A 21,167-nucleotide genomic window follows, 5' to 3' on the forward strand; every position below is an offset into this window, starting at 1 on the left:
ATTTTATACAGTCTCTAGCTAAGCAACAAGGAAGACTCTCCAGCTGTTCACCTCTTCTGAGTGTATTAGAAACCTCCAGTTTTCTGCTAATGAAAGAGACATGTACCACACTGGGCAGAGTGCTGGCCTTCTCTCACTCACTCTTGCTTTACTCAGTGGCTTTTTACAGAGCACAAAGCAATTTCATTAAGTGCCAACCTACCCCTTTATTTTAAGATAAACAACCTTAAGAATCCTTAAAAATAAATATCTCACTATAAGATGCATATTCCTTTAAGAGCATAGAATATTCCATCATGTAACTTCGATTAAAACACAATGTAAAATATAATTTATATCAGGCACTTTCTATGTCTGGCCTGGTTCCTGGGCATTTCTTTCCTTCAAATGTGGATTTTTACCTTCTGATAACATGAAAAGTCTTTCCAAAATGTGAAGAAAAAGGCAAATAATCTTCAGTACAACTAATTTTACTATACCTATACCTTTCCTCTTTTTTAAAATAAATTAAAGGCAAATGTGATATATAGTAAATATCAAGGGTCTCAAATATTGAACAGAAAACAAGGCTCAGCCAGATCACGTAACTTGGTTGAAGCGTCATCCCATACACCAAAATGCTTGTGGGTTTGATTCCAGGCCAGGGCACACACCTAGGTTGTGGGTTTGATCCCCAGTCGGGGTGAGTATGGGAGGTAACCAATTGATGTTTCTCTCTCACATCGATGTTTCTCTCTCTCTTTCTCTCTCTCTTCTCTCATTCTCTCTCTCTCTAAATTCAATGAAAATGTCCTTGGGTGAGGATTAAAAAAACGACAACAAAAAAGAAAACAAGGCTCAAAATACAATGTCCTATTTATGTACTAAATCAGGAATGTAGATCAATCCTTTTATAATATTTTCATGTGTTATATTTATTAAATGTATGCTTTGACAATGAGAAAATGAATTATGGTATTCTGTTGTTAGCTATTATTTTATTGTTTATTTCAAATACAAGGAAGGCAATGTTTTAAAAGTATTTACATAACATGACATAAATGTTTAGAAAAGAAAAATTAGGAATAGGTTCCACAAACAGATACATCTAATACCTTTCTTCTATTGACATCATTGCTGCTGCTTCAGAGCAATAACAGCATAACATCTGGGAGATTTCACAGGATCAAACAACTGCACAAGTGTCGACCATGAAATATCTCCCTGCAAATTGATAAGTGATTTAGAAATAAAACCATTTGTTGAAGATAAAAACGAGAGATAAGTTAGGCTATATAATGTAATATTAAAAACTATGTAAAAACAAACCATATAAAATAAAACTATTCTTTGTTCAATAAAGTTAACATTCACAATTTTACCTTCAGGAATTTATGCTAAGAAAACAATTAAAGATGTACATAGAGAGTGAACTATAAGGTTACTCTTTGCTGTGATTGTGAAAAACTGAAACTTGCCAATAACAATTGGGTATTACTTAAATTATTATATGATGAAACATTATTCAGCTTCTGTAGTAAATTTAATGAGATGAAAAAATTTTAAATTAATGAAACAAATTAGATGCAAATAGCATTTATAATTTGATTTCAATTTTAAATAAAGTATAAACTATGTGCACATATATAAGCAATATATATATATATATATATATATATATATATATATATATATATATATATATATACACACACATACAAGAGAAGCACTAAAAAACAAACCAAAAATTAAATAGTTAGTGCTTAAAGGTGGCATCATTGTTATTTTTAATTTTTTTTTTATATTGTTCATTTTAAATTCCAAAATAAATATGCATTAATTTTATAAGGTATTATTAAAAATATTAACACATGAATATTTCTACGATTTCTATTATCTCATTACCAGTCTATTAATCTTTGTGCATACCACTTTTACTACCTATTATACTTAAGTCAATAAAAATTGTTTTGAAAAGGGAAATGATGAGTAAAGTAGGACTGATTCTGTCACCTACAACTGAACCAAAGCTTTGCAGTAATTTTTGAGTTAGTAGCTTAGGAAAACACATCATTTTATAAATATTTAAAAACTGCCTTTCTCCATATAAATACAAATTAGAACAAAAGCAAACATTTATTAAAATCCATTTGTTCCAAGTAGCCTGTTGAAAAGAAGAAAGCAAAGCTCCCCATATGATAAAACAGAATTGTTAAAATAAAGGGTCTATATAGTGGAAACACAGCCTGAATCCACAAATGGGTTTAATTTAAACAGTTCACAAAACTTTTATTTTGATCAAAGCTGAGTAAAATCTGCAAAAAAACATTTTCCCTAAAGATAGCCAAAAGGACAATATTTTTAGTTATTCAACATAGATAAATAAGATTGGAAAAAACTCCACAAAAAATAGAAGCAGTCTTCACTGAACAGAAAGAAGTTTCTGACTGCAGAGTGCATATGTCCCAAAATTCAAAAGGGAAATAAAAGGCAAATTCTTACAAAATATAACATATATATATCTTTTATGTCTGGTCTTTATTACTTTTAGCTGTACAATATGGAATATATGATAATTTGTGCTCACTGCCTACTGTATAGTAATTATCATACAATTAAAAGAATGTAAGCTTTATTATGGCAGCATTGCTGAAAACATCTGTTATGCACATGTTTATGTTTTAAAAAGATGGAATGAATATTTAAACTTTGAAAATATGATGAGAAAGATCACCTTATGTTTTAATCTTAAGTTTTATGTGAAAGAAACTTATCCTATATATAAGTGGATCCAAATTACTGAATTTAATAAAGATTTTTATTATGCATTTAAAAATAACACAACTTACCTGCTCTTTCAGGTAGCAAAGTCGATCCAGAAGAATCAATGTCTCTATACAAGGAGCCAGAACAACTTTCAACTAAAGAATTAGATAAGATGGTGTTACTTAAAAGGAAAAAAAAAAAAAAAAAAGACTAGCCAACTAACTTAATATTATGTTTAAAAAAATGTATCTATAGAAGTTTGTATATGGCCAAATCTTCAATACCCATTGTACATCTACAGAAAATGAATACTGCAGAGATCAAAAGCTTTCTTTAATAATAGGAAAAGAATGTCCTTTAAGTGACTTTGAGGTAGAATCCAAAGGCTATCATACATATGTGATGGAAAGCTTTTAAATGGGCACTAAGAATGAAATTCATTAAAAGGAATGCTTGTGAAATAACAGAATTGAGAGCAATATGTGTTCAAAGAACTCAGAAACTTCTTTCTGTGCATTTATAATACACTTTAAGAGAAATCTACCATGTGTTCTCTTTATTACATTACTAACACCTAATATAGTTCTGAAATAGGAAGTGATCCCAAACGGTTTTTCTATAATAAGAGAAAAACAACATAGATTGGTTGGCCCCATAATAAAATTTAATAGGATCCTATTCAAGTCTAGCAACAAACCCAATTTAAGATGTTTAATTCTGAGATTTACCATATTAAAAGCTTCCAGCTCATTCATTCTAGGCTTATACTTCTCATAGTAGTCCATTATCATTTTTTCTGGCAGCTTCAAGATAAAACAACAACAATACATTTAACAATAATTAACATTTTTTTCTTATCAAACACACCCAAAAGTAAAATAAACATAAAAATGTAAAGGTGTCTGAAGAGCTCTGAGGATATTCATGAAGCAAGTCAATATAAATCTAAATTATTTTTACTTAACTCTGCTGTACCAATATAGGTTATTTAGCACATCACAAATAAAATTACCAATAACATCCTATTAATATTGTTTAATTTCAACCAGTAGTGATGAAATATTTACTCTGATTTGTTTTTATGCTAGGGGTACATAGCAGGAGCTCAATAAATATTTTTTGAATAAAATTAAGATTTAAAACACTCTATCTAAAACTATACATTCTAAAGAAAATAATAGAAACACAATAATGATACAAATTCATATTTAAGGTTATTTCCTCTAACATCAACTAAATTAATTTATGAACAATCATTACTCTTTGATTTTTCTTTCTCTAAAACATATGATACCCATAGTCCAGTAAACCCTTGTGGTTAGCAGGCCACTTTCTAGATCACCTACATGTTTCTGTTTTTGCTTACTGAGTCAACTGTATTTGTTTCTACACTTGTTATGCTAGTTATAGTATTGTAATAAAATAATATAAATATTATGTAATCAATGAAATATGAATGCAAAAAGTTGTTTCTATAAGTTGAGTGCCTCTGTGAAAGGCATGATAAAGGAGAGTCACCAGAGGAAACTGTTGTGGTCAAAACAAATGAAAGACTGGACAAAAAGAGTAAAAAATCTGAAAGGCTTTGTACTCATTTCTTTGCAAATGTATAAATAAATTTGTTTGTGTTTTTTGTGTGTGTTTTTTTTTTGCAAAGCCCCTATTCCTTTTCTTATTGTACTAAATTTCTTTTGAATTTAAAAAATAGAAAAGTGTAACAGTAAAAAAAGTGAGGCTTTGTCTCATCCAATTTTTAGTGTAGCCTTCCAATAAAGATCCTTTTAAAACTTTGCCCATCTTTGACTCAAATGCATACGCCTGAACCAAGTTTCTGCACCAGAGTATATTGGATTGGATCCAGGCCTGCACTTCAAGCAAGAAAAAATTCTCATCTCACAAAATTGTGTGTGTAAGTTAGTCTTTAGTGTTTACTTTGCTCTGGCCATCTGAGATCAGCAGTTATGGGACAACACACAATCTTTGTTCGATCCTGCCTCACCAGCACACTGCTCCCTACAAACATGGTGTCTGTGTGATTCTTGGGTTCTCCAATATTCTGTTTCTCATTTATGCCAGACTGGAAGCACCACCTAAACTAGGAATTGTTGATTTTGCTGCTCAGGATATGCTACTTCAGAGAACTGTATTATGTTGGTTTTGTTGTTGATCTGTATAACCCTATGCATGTTCTCTTGGCATCCTTATGCATCCCTCTTTACCTTCATTGCACTTCACAATTCCCATGTTTTGAGATTTAACATGCTGTCTGATTTTGTCAAAGAAGTTTGTGTTTCTGTTTCTCTATTTGTTGCTTTTGTGGATTCTGAAGAAAAAAAGTGACAATCTCACCTTACTCTCTAAAAAATGGAAGTCTGTTGCTTCACTTAATGTGAAACAAAGCTGGACGTTATAGATTATACATTATAGGTATGTTTGATGCAAAATTTTCAGGTAAAATTTCAAATAGTGAAACTATATGCAAACCTGTTTCACAAAGCAAAACAAATGGCCTTGTTCTTACACCAAAAGTTTGGTGAGTAAAAGTATATTAATATATTTTGAAGTAAAATATTCAATGTTTAAGGTATGATTTCATGCTATAATCAACTTTGTAAATCAAATGCTCAACTACCAGACTGATCAGATCACAGAGATTGTATGAAAATTTAAAAATAAAGATGCTATCTCATTTAATCCTAACATCAATCTGTAACATACATATATTCATGGTCTCATTTTATTTTTAAATATATTTGTATTGATTTCAGAGAGGAAGGGATAGGGAGAGATAGAAACATCAATAATGAGAGAATCATTGATTGGCTGACTTCTGCACACCCCCCACTGGGGACTGAGCCCACAACTTGGGAACCGAACCATGACCTCCTGTTCATAGGTTGACACTCAACCACGGAGCCACACAAGCCGGGCCATGGTCTCATTTTAAAGATAACATTACTGAGTGTTAAAGCCACTGAGAGCCTAGGTAGGGCCAACATCCTAGAGATAAAGGAAGGTATCAGAATTGAGGTACTGCCTGGTGTAGAGCATACTTAGGTAAAGACATATGTGGAAACTTAAGTGCACATTGAATGGTACTGGGAGTATTGGTCATGAAATCCATTGCTCCCTGCTGCCCATCCCCTAGACTCCAAAAAAAGGGAGTGATATGAATTATGCTGTGTAATGGGGCCCTAACTCAGTGGGCTATAGTCTGGGTTCAGATAGATATCTAGTCCTCAAGAAAAACTGGGGGGATGGAGTAAATGCACAGCGATGTTCAGGTGTTATAGGTTCTCCTCCACCACAGTTCTTATAATTTTTGGACAATTACTGTATCTTCAAAATAGCCTGTGTGTTAAAAAGTATATGTTATTATTCAACACATTTCAAATGGCTGACCAATTTCATCCTGTCTGTACAAGTTTCAAGAGTCAAAGTTCTGCATATAAGCATCTTTTTCTTCAATGAGATTCAACATTCCTTAAATTCTTCTGCTTTACTTCAGACCTAAATTGTTCAGTCTAGTTTAAATGTGCATTTATTTTGTCTGTTGGTTAGCACAAATTTCCTCTTTCTTCTTCCTAATAGGCTTATTTGTCTGATGACCGCTAGTTTTAGAAAACTTAAACATTCTTCTTTTGCTCAGTGTCTGTTAACAAGTTATATAAAAACTAGAGGCCCGGTGCATGAAATTCGTGCACAGGTGGGGTCCCTAGGCATGGCGGGCAATCAGGGCCAATCAGGGTCAGGCTCATCAGGGCCCGAAGGCCCCAGTGGGGTTGGGAGAAGAGGTGACGGTGGCCGGGCCAGGTGTGGAAGGAAGAGATGCCAGACACCAACGCTGCCCTGGGCGCCCCACCACCCCACGGTTCCCCGCCTCTCCCCCCTCCTTTCCTTAGTGCCGCACCATCACCGGGGTCTGCTGGCTGGGGGAGGGGCCAGGGGAGGTTTCGATCCCCAGTTTGGAACGTGCAGGAGGCAGCCAATCAATGATTCTCTATCACCATTGATGTTTCTATCTCTATTTCCCTCTCTGAAATCAATCAAATATATATTTTTATAATGCAAGGTTTTTGTTTTATTTATTTATTTATTTATTTATTTATTTATTTATTTATTTATTTATTTAATGGAAGGTTTTTAGAGGAAGAAAGGTAGGCCAAGGGAGCAACTGACAGGGGGGCATTTGAGATCTTGCTCACATTTCAGATAGGATAACATAAGGTGGTCCTCAGGGGGTGACAGGTGAGGAGTGGCAGTGGGTGGAGCAGGACACTGTGGGCTGAGGAACGAGCTGTAATGACTGGGAATGTCTGTGACAGTGACACTGAGCATGTGTTGGGGCCATTGCTGGGATCATTCATCCCCAAGAGGTTTTGATTCCTGATGGGAGGAGAAACACGGGGGATATCAGCAGGCCTTTCTTAGCCTAGAACCGTGGTCGGCAAACTGTGGCTCGTGAGCCACAGGCGGCTCTTTGGCCCCTTGAGTGTGGCTCTTCCACAAAATACCACGGCCTGGGAGAGTCTACTTTGAAGAAGTGGCATTAGAAGAAGTTTAAGTTTAAAAAATTTGGCTCTCAAAAGAAATTTCAATCGTTGTACTGTTGATATTTGGCTCTGTTGACTAATGAGTTTGCCGACCACTGGCCTAGAAGGAGCAGGCTGCCCTGCTTCCCTACATTGAAAACATGCAGTGTAATTGCACATGGACATCAGTCACATGGCCAAATCAATGCCCAGCCGGCGCTGGTGGCTGTGTCCTGCCCCTCTCTGGCTGTGCAGTGGTGATATTGACTGGGGGCGGGGCGGAGCCACGCCTCCAAGTGCATGTAGTATTTGAAGGGGCGGGCAGAAAGCCAGAAGCTGGAGCAGCTGTGGGTGCAACTGGCTTTGGAGTCAGAGGGGCTGCGCTTCCCATATGTCACCAGTGAGTCCCTGCAAGCCTGCGGCACGCCAGCCGGGCCAAGTGGGGACTGGGGAGGCCTTTCCCTCCTGGAGCCATTTTCCCCAGGGTGGCAACGTCGGCTGCTTTTTCTTTTTTTGGAAAGCAAGCTCGGCTTGCGGTTTCTGGGATCCCTGGGCCATAGCATGCGCCTCCAGGCTTCACTGCGCCCCCCTCTCCCTCCTCCTGCGTTGAGTGTCTGGCCCCTGGTGGTCAGTGTGCATTATAGTGACCGGTCGACCAGTCGTTCTGGTTGTTTCGCCATTATGGTCACTGGGTTTTTATTATATAGGATGACAAAAAGGAGCATGGGGTCTAGAGTTAGACAGTCTGAATTGGAATCCCTCCATCCCAAATTTCCTAAATTTTGGCCTTAGGAAATCCATTTAACCTATGTTTCGATTTCCTCACCAATAAAATGAGGGTAACTACTCCTTTCATAAGGTCATCCTTAGTCTTCAGTGAGCCAACACAAACCAAGCTTTATAGCACAGTGTCTGACACAAAGGCTCAAAAAACTAGCTTTGCTCATATTGTTCTTTGTAAAATAAACTATATTTTTAAAGTTTTAGATTTACAGAAATTTCAAAGATAAGTTTTCGTATATCTACGTGTCCCTATTAAACATTACAATATGGTTATCTGTTATAATAAGTGAACCAATATAGATACATTATTATTAGCTAAAATCCATATTTTATTCAGATTTTCTCAATTTTTATCTAATGTCCTTTTTCTGTTCCAGGACCCCATCCAGGACACCACACTGCATTTATTCCTACTGATTGTGAGAATTTTTCAGACTTGTCTTGATTTTGATGACCTGGGCGGCTTTGAGGAGCACTCATCAGGCATTTTGCAAAATGTTCCTTTTCTGGGACTTGTCAGATGTTTTGCTCATAATTAGACTAGGGCTATGGGTTTTTGAGAGAAAGACCAAAGAATGTCAATGTTCCTACATTATATCAAAGGCACATACTATCAATATGACCTATCACTGTTGATGTTGACCTTGATTACCTGGCTGAGATAATGTTTGTCACATTTCTTCACTGTAAAGTTCCTCTTTATTCCCCTTTCTACACTGTATGCTTTGGAAAAAAGTCACTATGTGCAGCCCATACTTAAGGAATTATTTTCCATGGGAGACTTGTCTCTTCTCCGTGTATTTATTAATTAAAACTGTCTTTTTTTATAGCTTTACATAAGGGGGCCCAGATAAGTAAAGTTGGACCACATTTCAACTTAACTTGAAATGGTGAATAGATGAGATATACACAGTTATTCAGAGAACCCTCCCATATCCTATGTGATCAGAAGATGAGTTAGCAAGTGACCTAGTTGTCAACATTAGTTGAGGGATTGAAGATGCTGATATACCCTCGGGGAGCTCATGATTAGGTCAAGAACTAAGGTAGGTGAATGTGGGTTTAAGGTCTATTAGCTGTCCAGTCTAGGGAGTGGCAATGAGGCTGAAGTGGGCCTGATAGCCTTAGGTTGGCTGACAGAGGAAGGTATCCATGTGATCACTCAAAAGATTAGTGTCAGTGAGAATGTTCTGGAGCACACACACACAAAGCTGATGCTTACTTTTACTTTTTAAATTTATTGATTGATTTTTAGAGAGAGAGGAAAGGAGGGAGGGAAGGAGTGGGAGAGATACAGAGAGGTAGAGAGATGAGAGAGAGAGAGAGAGAGAGAGAGAGAGAGAGAGAGAGAGAGAGAGAGGAATATCAATTGATTCTTATATGTACCCTGGCAGTGATTGAACTCACAACCTTGGTGAATTGGGATGACACTCTGACCAACTGAGCTACTCAGCAAGGGTGGTTACTCTTACTTTTAGAAATGATGTAATTGTGTGTATAACTAATCTCCCTAAGCCTGAAATTATGGACAATAAGATGCAGGTTTTCTTAAAAAGAAAGCAAAATGTAATGCATAAAGTACTCTCCATATTTTATAATGTATACTACCTGTTCAATTACTAGCTGATGAAAATAAAATCTGAACTTAACACTATCTGAATAGCACAATCTACATATAAAATTCAGCTAAAATCTATTCTAAAATTGATTATTGATACAGCATATATTACATGCATTTTCATTTGAATTAAATAAGTTATTTGCAGTTTTTGTAAACTAACAATTCTAATAAACTAAAATAATGTAATTTTGAAATTATTGTTTTATTCCTATATTAACAGCATTAATAAATTAAACAGCTCTTATTTTCCTTCCTTAAATAAAAAATAAAAGGTGTGATGGGTTTTCCTATTCTTTCAATGATTATATCTTCTACTACTCCCTAGAGTTATTGGTTGTCAGGGAGACATTTTTATACCTAATGCTTCTCTGTGCTTAGCTGGGAGAATAAAGATGATTTTTAGCCCAGCCGGGCATGTCTCAGTGGTTGAGCATCGACCTATGAACCAAAAGGTCAAGGTTTCATTCCCAGGCAGGGCACATGCCTGGGTTTTGGGCTCTATCCCCATGCAGGAGGCAGCTGATCAATGATTTTCTCTCATCATTGATGTTTCTATCTTTCTCCCTCTCTGAAATAAATAAAAATATATTTAAAAATATGATTTTTATAGGCAATATGGCTATTGTGTAGAATTAGACTTATATTACATAAGAATGTTCTGTTGCTTAATGAAAACATCCTTTTATCTTCTGTGAATTTGGCATTAAAATGTTATTAGACTTGGTCTTTGCATATAGCTTTGACATATTCTTTTTGATCACAATTTCAAAGAAGTTTAATTGTCAATACTTGTTTTTCCCCCAAATTTAATTGCTCCATATCTACATAATCATAAGTTAAAAGAAACATTATTAATGATGTGCTTATATGCAAGAACAATTTGAGGTGGTTTATAATATGAAACACAAAAACATATCAATAGTAGGGCCATTAAAGAAAGGATAAATTTTCAAGGGTAAAGGATAAATTTTCAAGAGAAAATAATATAATAATACCAAAATAACCTAGCTAAGGACAGTTGCTGAAATCAAAAATAAACTGATCTTTGGGTCGCCTGATAGCTAAGGCAAAAAAGAAAATGAATGTTTTTTGGAGATCATCTTATCATGAAAAATTAAACAATTTATGTAGATTATTGTATAACAGAACTCAGATAACATAAAAAGCTTCTTAATATTGTCTTACAGAATATCCAAAAATAGCCTCATACTAAATAAGTTAATACTCAGAATTAACTCATTTTAACGTCTTCCTGCCCAATCACTGCTTGAGGGAAAGGGTCATGGAGCTGCAGCTCATGCAGAGGTCTTACACATTTCCTCTCTACGTCTCTCACCTTACTGGATTTAGGGTACTTGTGACTTATGACAGGGCTGCTGCTGCTAGTTGATATGTGTCTTTGTGAAAAATTTTAAAAAAAATACTCCATCACCTTCCTTGTGGTAGATGCCAATGCACCTATCGTAAAAGGAAGATGGGCAGTAATTTTAGCTCTACTTTGCTCTTAGCTAGATGCCTTTGTGCAGAGCAAAGATTGCATAGTCCTCTCTGGTGGCCCAGCTGATGAAATGGTGGGGAATAAAAAGTCTTTGCAAACAGTTATGAAAGAGACCAAATTAGTCAACTAGACCTTCTTTTTCTGTCTCAAAGTACCTTCCACAGATGATTTATTAATTACAAAAGTGAATAAGCCTGGTCAACATGAGGCAGGGTAAGGAGACTGAAAATGATATACAAAGTTTGTTGAAAGTGAGAAGCAAAATCATGAATAAACAACCCATTGCTAAGCAAAAATCTATAGAGAAAAATTATCTAGGACAAAGAGTGAAATAGTTGGTAGTTCAGGAGTGAATCACTATAATGGTGAAGGATTTGAAAACATGAATTATTGCTAAAAAAAAAAAAAAAGTAACAGTAACTCAGTCACTATGTTTTGAATCCTGCTCCCACTAACAAATTACATCCTAATGAGGCAAGGCTGCATATCTTTCTGGGTTCTTGTGAAGATGAGAGACTAGTTTTTTTTGTTGTTTTTTTAAGTATACATATTCCTGGAATAACCTCCCACCAATTATTGAAAAAAAGCTGAGTAAATCTTTATTCCTTGCAATCAAATAGCTACATTTCTTTCTTCTTAAAATCTTGACAAAAGCAAATTATTTATTCACTAGAGGCCCAGTGCACAAAATTCGTGCACGGGGGGAGGGGTGTCCCTCAGCCCAGCCCTGCACCCTCTCCAATCTGGGACCCCTCAATGGATGTCCGACTGCCTGTTTAGGCCCGATCCTACCAGACATCCCTCTCACAATCCAGGACTGCTGGCTCCCAACTGCTCGCCTGCTTGCCTTCCTGATTGCCCCTAACCGCTTCTTCCTGCCAGCCTGATCACCCCCTAACAACTCCCCTGACAGCCTGATTGATGCCTAACTGCTCCCCTGCCAGCCTGTTTGCCCCTAACTGCCCTCCCCTGCAGGCTTGATCGCCCCCAACTGCCCTCCCTTGCAGGCCTGGTCCCTCCCAACTGCCCTCCCTTACAGGCCTGGTCCCTCCCAACTGCCCTCCCCTGATGGCCTGATCACCCACAATTGCTCTCCCTTGCAGACCTGGTCCCTCCCAACTGCCCTCCCCTGCTGGCCACCTTGTGGCAGCCATCTTGTGTCCACACGGGGGCAACCATCTTTGACCACATGGGGGCAGCCATCTTGTGTGTTGGAGTGATGGTCAATTTGCATATTACTCTTTTATTAGATAGGATAGTTCTGATAATGCATCCCTACAGGGATGAACTACTGTAGGTAGTGATTTGAACTGATATAGAGATGGGGCTTGAATATTTGATATAGAGATGCATTGGGAGGGCACAAAATCCATTATATAATATTCCTACCCAAAATATATAAATTTAATCTACTCATGAGGAAACACTCAGACAACTGGCCTTTTCAAAATATGTCAATGTCATGAAAGACAAAACAAGAGTTGAGGAACTGTTCCAGATTAAATGCGACCAGAGACATGACGACCAAATGCAATGCCACATCTGGGATTGATGCTTTTAAGTACATGCTGTAAAAGACAGGGTCAGATGATGTCATTTTGTTCCATTAATGGTGATGCTAACTTTGATCACTTGGTATAGCATGTTGACCAGGCTTATTCACTTTTGTAATTAATAAATCATCTGTGGGAGGTACTTTGAGACTGTAAATACCTCATTCCCCCAAAATCTTTTACCCAATGGTTGTAACATCCATGAATGATTTTCCTGTGAGTCAATTATTACATTGGTGGTTGCAAAAAGCATCAGGAACTTATTTATAGGAATAATGCACATGTTTTTCTCATGTTAGCAAAGACGACAGGTTTTTCATAAATTTAATCTGTATCAGGAATCCCCTGTTTCCTTAGGGTTAGAGGTTTTCATTCGATCTAGATCATTACTGAATACATTACCACAAGAAAAAGTTTATGAGCTCCTTACATCTGTTGTTGGCCAACTGTGGAACAATTCCTGCTCTCCCACCTGTATTTAAACTACTCTGATTAGTCCTGATCAGTCTCTGATTTAACTTCCAAAGATCAGTTTAGTTGGCCTCCACATGTGCCCTATCTTTAACCTTATCTCTCACCACTGCCTTCCTTACTCGCTTTATGTTCCAGCAATGCTGAGTCCAGAAACATGTTTTTCACATCTCTGTGGTTTTGCAGAAGTCCTTCCCCGCCCCCAACACCTGAAATGAGTTTCTTACTCCCAACCTTCCCACCTTGTTTGCTTAGCCAACTCCTATGCACCCTTCAAGACCAAGCTAAGGCACCAAAATCATTTGTAAAATCTTCACAGGTAGAGTAAGTCACTCCTTTCCCCTATGCCTTCACTGTACTTTATTACAAGTTCATGCTACAATTATTCATTTTCTTTTTTCAGGGGTTAGGTCTTAATTATCTTTGAAGTTACAGTTTTCACTCTTCTTGGCATATGAGAGACTCTTCAAAATAAGTGTTTGTTGATGAATAATTAAATGATTTCAGTCTCAAAAGTTTTGCATTTGCTGACCTGCTTTGGAAAAATATCTGAAGATATTTTTCTGAATTATCCTTTATCTACTTCCATTAAAGTTCTAGCTTGCTGGATTTCAACTTTGTCCATTCAACAGCATAATCCCCTTCCATCAATTCAATACTTAAAATTCTTCATTTATTTGAGTATTCATTACATCTCTCTCTCTCTCTCTCTCTCTCTCTCTCTCTCTCTCTTCTCACACACACACACACACACACACACACACGCACGCACACACACACAAACTCTAGAACATAAGCACCTTTTATTCCCCTCTTCTTATGGACAATACTACAGTTCATTTTTTGTCTAGCAAACAATACCTGTAATGATTCTTTTAAAATCCTACGTGTGTGTGTGTGTGTGTGTGTGTGTGTGTGTATGCGTGCTCACACACACATGGGAAAGGAGACAGAAAAATAATACAAAAGAAGCTAAAGTGCTGTGGATCATCATGAGGAAAACATGAATCCTTAAAGATGATTTTGGAGTTTTTCTGAAATTTGATGAGATAAAGTTTGGGACAGAAGATAGAGAGTAATTTTTATTTATTTATTTATTTTTCTTAGGTCTAGGTAAAGCCTGTCACTAGGATTTTGTTATTTTAAACATTTTTAAAGTTCTATTAAAATATTTTAAAATGATCATTGAACTTTACAAGATTTTACTGTACCATTTCATTCTAAGAAATCCATCTAATAAACAGTATACCTGCTGATATATGGAGTTGGTGTTCTGCCACAACTTGTTTTCAGTAGTACAGAGTTGGGCTTACCTTTACTGTAAAATCTAAACTCTCCTCTTAAATAGACTATATATTATGTGGGGCTGAAACAATATCATCCTTAGGTAGTTAGGGCTATACAAAATAAAGATCCAGGAGGGTATCATTTTGAATAAAAAGTCTTCAAAATCACTGCTTTCCCCCCCCTTCGCCTCTCCAAGCTTCTTGGTATAACATGGCTTTTTTTTTTTTTTTTTAAACATGGAGTTTATAATGGAGATGTTAGATGACTGCAAATGGAACTACCCAGATGACAAATGCTCAAACATGGATCTCAACCGAGGTGATTTTGCCCCTTAGAGGCATTTTTGGCAATGTCTGGAGGCTTTTTTTTTTATTATTTAATTTTTTTGGATTATTAGCACTAGGTTGCTACTGCTGACATCTAGTGGGTAAACATCCTACAATGCACAGGATGCCGCCCACAACAAAGGATTATCCAAATGTCAGTACTCCTGAGATTCAAAAACCCTGCTCTAATAGAAAATGTCCAAAGCTGTCTTTCACAACTGACTACAGAACTTAATCTTTTAAGCTGTCGAGAGCCACTTTTGTACCCAGCACAGGCAGGTCTGGTCTCTGGAATGATTTGTCTGTGAATGTTCTCTGTATAGTTCCACTTTTAACATGATTTCTTGAGACTAAAAATGTATCCAGACCATGCTAGGAGATTTTCTAGGAACTTCATTTGCTTACATAGTTTTAAATATGAAGAAATGTACTTTAAAAGTTCAGAAATACATCAATGAATCACCACACTTTCAGTTATACAGTTTGTTAACAAATAATTATAAATTTAGTCAAAGATCTTAAATATTTTGGCATATTTACTCTTTTAAAGTTAAGTGGTTTTGATACTTTTTAGTAGTCAGAATCCCAGGTGAAAATTAATTAAAAAAATAAAACTATACATATACACAAGTATCTTCTTTATTGTGCTTGTGGTTAAAACTTTCATTTTAGCACTGATACTTCATGATGTGGGAGAAAAAAATAGGATTTTGTATTGGACTAGAAATATAAGTCTGGTTTTAATTATTTATTCTATTCCCAACCACTCTGGCCTGATGAACACAAATCTCTTAATTCCTATTGCTTAAAATTAAAACAGGCCAAACAAACAAACAAAAAGCCCCAAATACCCAAAACAAACAAAGCCCAAATTACATAAACTCAGCTATTTACTTCCTCTCATTAGCACATCCTTTTAAACACCTTATATTGTTCTGTACTTTCCTGTTCCTTTTTTTTCTAACCAATTTTATTCAACTTATTTGTTTTCAATGAGTTTCAATAGTATTATGAGAAAATTAGTGAGGCACTATTTTTGTCTTTATTAACTAACTAGAGGCCCGGTGCATGAAAATTCATGCACTGGATGGGGGGCAGTCCTTCATCCTGGCCTGCCCCCTCTCACAGTCCGGGAGCCCTCAGGGGCGGGAAGCAACCCCGCTATAAGGGGAAGGCGATGCCCCATCACACATTTGCTGCTGCCACTGCTGGCAGCGCAAGCCTCGGCTGGCCCCGGTTACCTGAGCCTTGGGCGGCCCTAGGTTACTGGGCAGCCACCATCTGAGGCTTGCCTGCACCTCAGGCCGGCCCTGGGTGTCTGGGAAGCCACCATCCGAGGCTTGCCTGCGCCTCCGAGCAGGCCCTGGGCGGCTGGGCAGCTGACACCTGAGGCTTGCCTAAGCCTCAGGCGTCAGCTGGGCAGCCGCCATCCGAGGCTTGCCTGCGCTTCGGGCTGGCCCTGGGCAGCTGGGGGGCTGAGGAGACTGGGGGACTCTGGAGGCAGGCGCACGGAGTGGCCAGGCCCATGGGCCCAGCCTTGCCGCTCACCTGCCGCTCTGGCGGGGCTGAGGGGACTGGGTGCCACCATCTTGTGGCTGTGGGTGCTGCCATCTTTGAGGGTGGGACAGTCAATTAGAATATTCCCTCCTTATTGGCTGTGGGCACTGCCATCTTTGAGACAGCATGAGGGTCAATTAGCATATTCCCTCTTTATTAGATAGGATAAAGTTAATCATTTGAGACTAATTTTACATGGTAACACTCATTTACATTAGTCTTTCACTTTTGTTTCCAATATCACTTCTCAGTATGGTGGTGGTTAATGTTGAAGTTTAGATGTTGAATCTGTGTTTAAGGTCCAGCTCTACCACTTGCTAGCTTTTTGACCCTGGGAAACCGATTTGTCTTTTTCTGAGCCTTTCTTTCTAGATCATTACATTGGGAAATATAATAGTATCGATCATAAGTGTTTTGTGAAGAATAAATGAGTTAAAGTTGAAATGTCCTTAGCATAACTAGCACATAGTAAGTACTTAGTAAACATGAACTATTATTAATATTCTTATCAGTAACAAAATAAGCATATTAAGGAACATTTAACAGTATCATTTTTAAAGACAAATCTGGGAAGAGGAAGCCATCTGAAAGGATAAGTAACATTCTTTCTGGATTTTTACTGTTTGGTTTTTGGCAAAGGATAATATATTTTTAGTTCAAGTAAAAACTTAGCTCTTTATTTGTGAAAATAATGCATAGGTTTGTGATCTTGATATTAAATGCAAGACATGAAATTGAGACAGCAATAAAGATATGCACTAATTTATACTAATTGAAAGGAAGATCAGTCTAATTAAAATATATTTTACAAAATCTAAAAATAAAATAACTATAATAAAAGTGTCTATTCTTCCTAATTTATTCAAGACTAGAAGGATGTTCATTCTAGTGACTTAATAAAAATACTTATAGGAGTCATATTAATGGTGCTATGATAAGTAGTAAATATGCAAAGATCAGAATAAACACTAGTACTCTTTAGTTAGCATTTACTATGAACAAACACTGTGTTCACTCAGTCTTTTTGTATATTACCTCATTTAACCTTTCTTAAATCCTATGAGTTAGAAATGCTTTGTTAAAATAGTAATTTTGCAGGGGGAGGAAACTGTTTCATACCAGTCTGCTTGCTTTAAGCAATAAAGCAACTGGAGAGTAAATGGATAATTGTTATAATAACTAAAAATAACCTTTAGCTTTGAAATAACCGTATCTGAAAATAACCATATTTTCTCTTTCAAGAAATATAGTTCATTCCTTTAACTATATTTTATTCTTTATTTCAACTTATAATCAATCAAAATAGCAGAGCGACCCGAAGCTAAACTTAACATAAGTTTAAATATAAACTTAAATATTTTAGATAAATCATGTTGAGAATTTTTTTTTCTCCGTGTTAGAATATTTATTACTGGTAGTCAATTGGCTTAACTCTTTGTCTTCAATAATATGTTCTCAATTATTAGCTTAGACTAAAGGCTTTTTGAATTTAAGATGTTTAGTTGTAATTAGCTATATAATCCTTAAATATAAGCAGTTCAAAATTAAAGCCATTGTCTCTTGCTTTACTTACAATTCCCATTTTGATTTGAGAATTGGCATGTTTTTCCTTGAATAAGCCTAAAAGGGGAACCTCTGAAGGTGTAGGATTGCAAACTATACACAGTGACAGGAAAGGTAAACTGAAATAAAGGTAATGGAGGTTTGGTTTTAATATAATTTAGAATGTTTTCACTAAATAAGAGGAAAATAGAAGGCAAATGATTTTGTATTATCTCAGTTCATTACCCCATAGAACTTCTCCTGTTTTTATGAAAACAATGGGTAACCATATACTGACCTTGGACTCATCTAATCCAAGCTTCTTTAGAGACTTTCTGACATAATCCAGAAAGGAAGAGGATTTGGAATAAATTTTACCAACATTTCGATCACTGTAAAACAAAATTGAATCACAAAATATTTAAAAATACCTTCTGTGTATATGGCACAAGATCCAGATGTGATAAAAATGTAGTAATATTATTGTGAACATTTTAAACGTACACATTACACAGTATTTGAGATTCCCTTTTGAGAATTCCTTCCACATACACCAGTGAAAGACAACTTTATGAAGACAATATTATGAGAAAGATGTAAATTTATAGTACTAAAAAGTCTCAATTTTAATGGGAACTATAGGTCTTTCAAAATTTTCCACTGTGCTACAAAACACATTTTAATTTTATGGGCTCAACATTACAGTGCGCATTTCATTGCACCATCTGCTAACAGTGGTGATAATTCAATCGCTATGCAAAGAAATCTTCTTCAGTGCCAGCCATTGATCAAGCACCAAAACACTGAGTTGGGTCTGACTTGATCTCACTTATGCCCTGCAGATTCTCATTATGGTTTAAACAAAATATCGTGGGAAGGTTTAAAATTTAATAAATTTAATGCTAGACTATTATATCTCACAAATTTGGTTGCAGTTTAGGAATAATGTAAAAATCAAGGCAATAAAAAACTTGCCACATCCAATGAATAAAAGCTCATTTACATTTGACAGTATAAATATTAATCCCTAAGATTAATTAAACATGAAGTTCTATCAATTCTTCCACTGAAATACACCTTAAATATATTGCTTCAGCTCTGGTTCTAGACAGCCACCTCAATTCCACTTATTATTACCTCAGGTCCTGATCATTATAGTTACTTCCAAGGTAAGACTGAAGCCTGTCCCCTTCATTCCTGTCTATAATGCTATACTATTTTTTTTTTAGAGGACCATTTTTATTTACTTCCCTGCTCAAAATACTGCTTTGAAATAATAGTCATTTAAATAGGTATAGGTTCCAGAAAGCAGAAATTACATATTTTATAAGTTTTCATGTAATTCTCAGATCCTACACATACTTACATTTTTTTTTTTTTTGGTGTATAACAGATATCATATAACAGATATGTACATCTTATGTATCACAGAATACTGAGTTGATTAACTGTGTGGCTAGAAAAAGATGTCATTTAATATTAACATCCAGCTTGTCATCTTAGAAAGACTTTTAAGATGTTTTACAGAACTAAAAACATCTAGTTAGACTATAATAGAAAAATACATTACTACGGTAAGTAGATCTATTTATTAATCAAGTAGACAAAAATATAGGCAAGCTTAACTATACAAATAAGAAAATATAATTAAAATATATAAAGAATCACTGATCAAATATATAAGAAAAAGTGCAATGTAAAAACAAATAACAGCTAATATTTATTTCATGTTTAGTATGTGTCAGGGTCTCTTTGCTGCATTTACTAATTTAATTCTTAAAACGACCTCATGTGGCAGATCAAATTATTATCCCCATTTTAGAGATGGTGAAACTAAAGCACAGAGATGTTAAGTAAACTATCCAAAGGTTAATCCAGTTAATATAATTGTTTTCTGTCAGAAAATTCCTAAGGTCCCTTGGATGCCATCTTTTTCTGCCTCCTGTTTTGTATTTTCCACTTCTCTTTATTCACTGAGTCTTTACACTTATCATATGAAAATGCTCAAGTTTCTGTCTGAAAAAAGCAAGCAAACAAACAAAATACTCCAAAACACAAGCTCTCTCTGATTCCATACCATAAAACTATCTACCATATAATGGTGGATATCACATGGCCAAAGGATAGAGTTGAGTCCTATACAAATTCAATAATATAATTAAAAACATTGTAAAATTTGTTATATATGTATTTCATACTGCATACAGGCAATCAATATACACTTGAACACTTTACATATTTCAATCACTGCTCTGGGTTATATATTGAAAACCATGTAAGGAATTTTCAAGGGTAAATTTTACTATACATGATTCCTCTCTATGTTGCCACTGTATATTATGAATTTTCTATAAGAATTCTCTTACTCATTAGAGTCCCTTGATTATTAGGTCCAGAAAACATGGGCCCCATGCCAAACAATGGGAGCTTATTGCTGTGTTAAGACTGTTGGAATACTTCTAAGTACTGCTTACTATTCTCCTGAGAAAGAGAAATGGTACTATTTTGATTCTCCAGTGATGTCCAATAGTTACCTTTTTAATATGCATAACTCTTTCCTCTACTGTGAGTGAACTTCTTGATGACAGAATCCATGGATTATTTGACAGATTATCTGCAAGGTCTGAGAGTGCCTCAGAGCATAGAGGGTAGTGCTTAACACAAAATAGATTATCCAACGAATATGACAATGGCAGCAAGGGTTAACAGAAAGATTCAGACTACAATCCAAAGTTTTGCCTCATCAACAGTACGGACTTAAAATCAAGAATACTCTCTGAAATGATGTTATAGCTCGGCCAGGGTGGCTCAGTGGTTGAGCGTCGACCTATAAACCAGGAAGTCACAGTTCGATTACTGGTCAGGACACATGCCCGGGTTGTGGGCTTGATCCCAAGTGTGGGGCAGGCAGGAGGCAGCCAATTAATGGTTCTCTCTCATCATTGATGTTTCCATCTCTCTCCCCCACTCCCTTCCTCTCCAAAATCAATTAAAAAAACAACAAAACAACAACGAATTAAAGAAATGGTGTTGTAAAAAAAAAAAATACACTAGAAGTGAAAAGATCTTAATTCCACCTTCTGTAAACAAGTCACTTCTCAGAGCCTCAATTTCCTCACTGAGAAAACAGGTGGAATGGAGGCAACATCTACTTCATAGGACAATGGGAAGATGTAAATGAGATAACACATGTGGAATATAATTGTAAACTGCAAAGTGCTACATGTTAAGTATAGTAGTATTTATTTTGGT

General features: G+C 36.0%; 1 protein-coding gene across 1 annotated transcript in view; it reads right to left on the reverse strand.

Moving 5' to 3' along the window:
* Positions 1-966: 966 nt before the first annotated feature.
* METTL25 (methyltransferase like 25) overlaps positions 967-21,167 on the reverse strand; it is a 102,304-nt gene continuing 82,103 nt past the window's right edge. Inside the window, exons 9-12 of the mRNA XM_008143797.3 lie at positions 18,214-18,307; positions 3,474-3,548; positions 2,829-2,900; positions 967-1,203 (exon numbers count right to left, since the gene is read on the reverse strand). Of these exons, the coding sequence (XP_008142019.3) occupies positions 1,111-1,203; positions 2,829-2,900; positions 3,474-3,548; positions 18,214-18,307 (334 nt within the window). The 3' untranslated portion in view covers positions 967-1,110. The remainder of the gene's footprint in view (positions 1,204-2,828; positions 2,901-3,473; positions 3,549-18,213; positions 18,308-21,167) is intronic.

This window comes from Eptesicus fuscus, chromosome 7 (genome assembly GCF_027574615.1).
Source record: "Eptesicus fuscus isolate TK198812 chromosome 7, DD_ASM_mEF_20220401, whole genome shotgun sequence".
Taxonomy (NCBI): domain Eukaryota; kingdom Metazoa; phylum Chordata; class Mammalia; order Chiroptera; family Vespertilionidae; genus Eptesicus; species Eptesicus fuscus.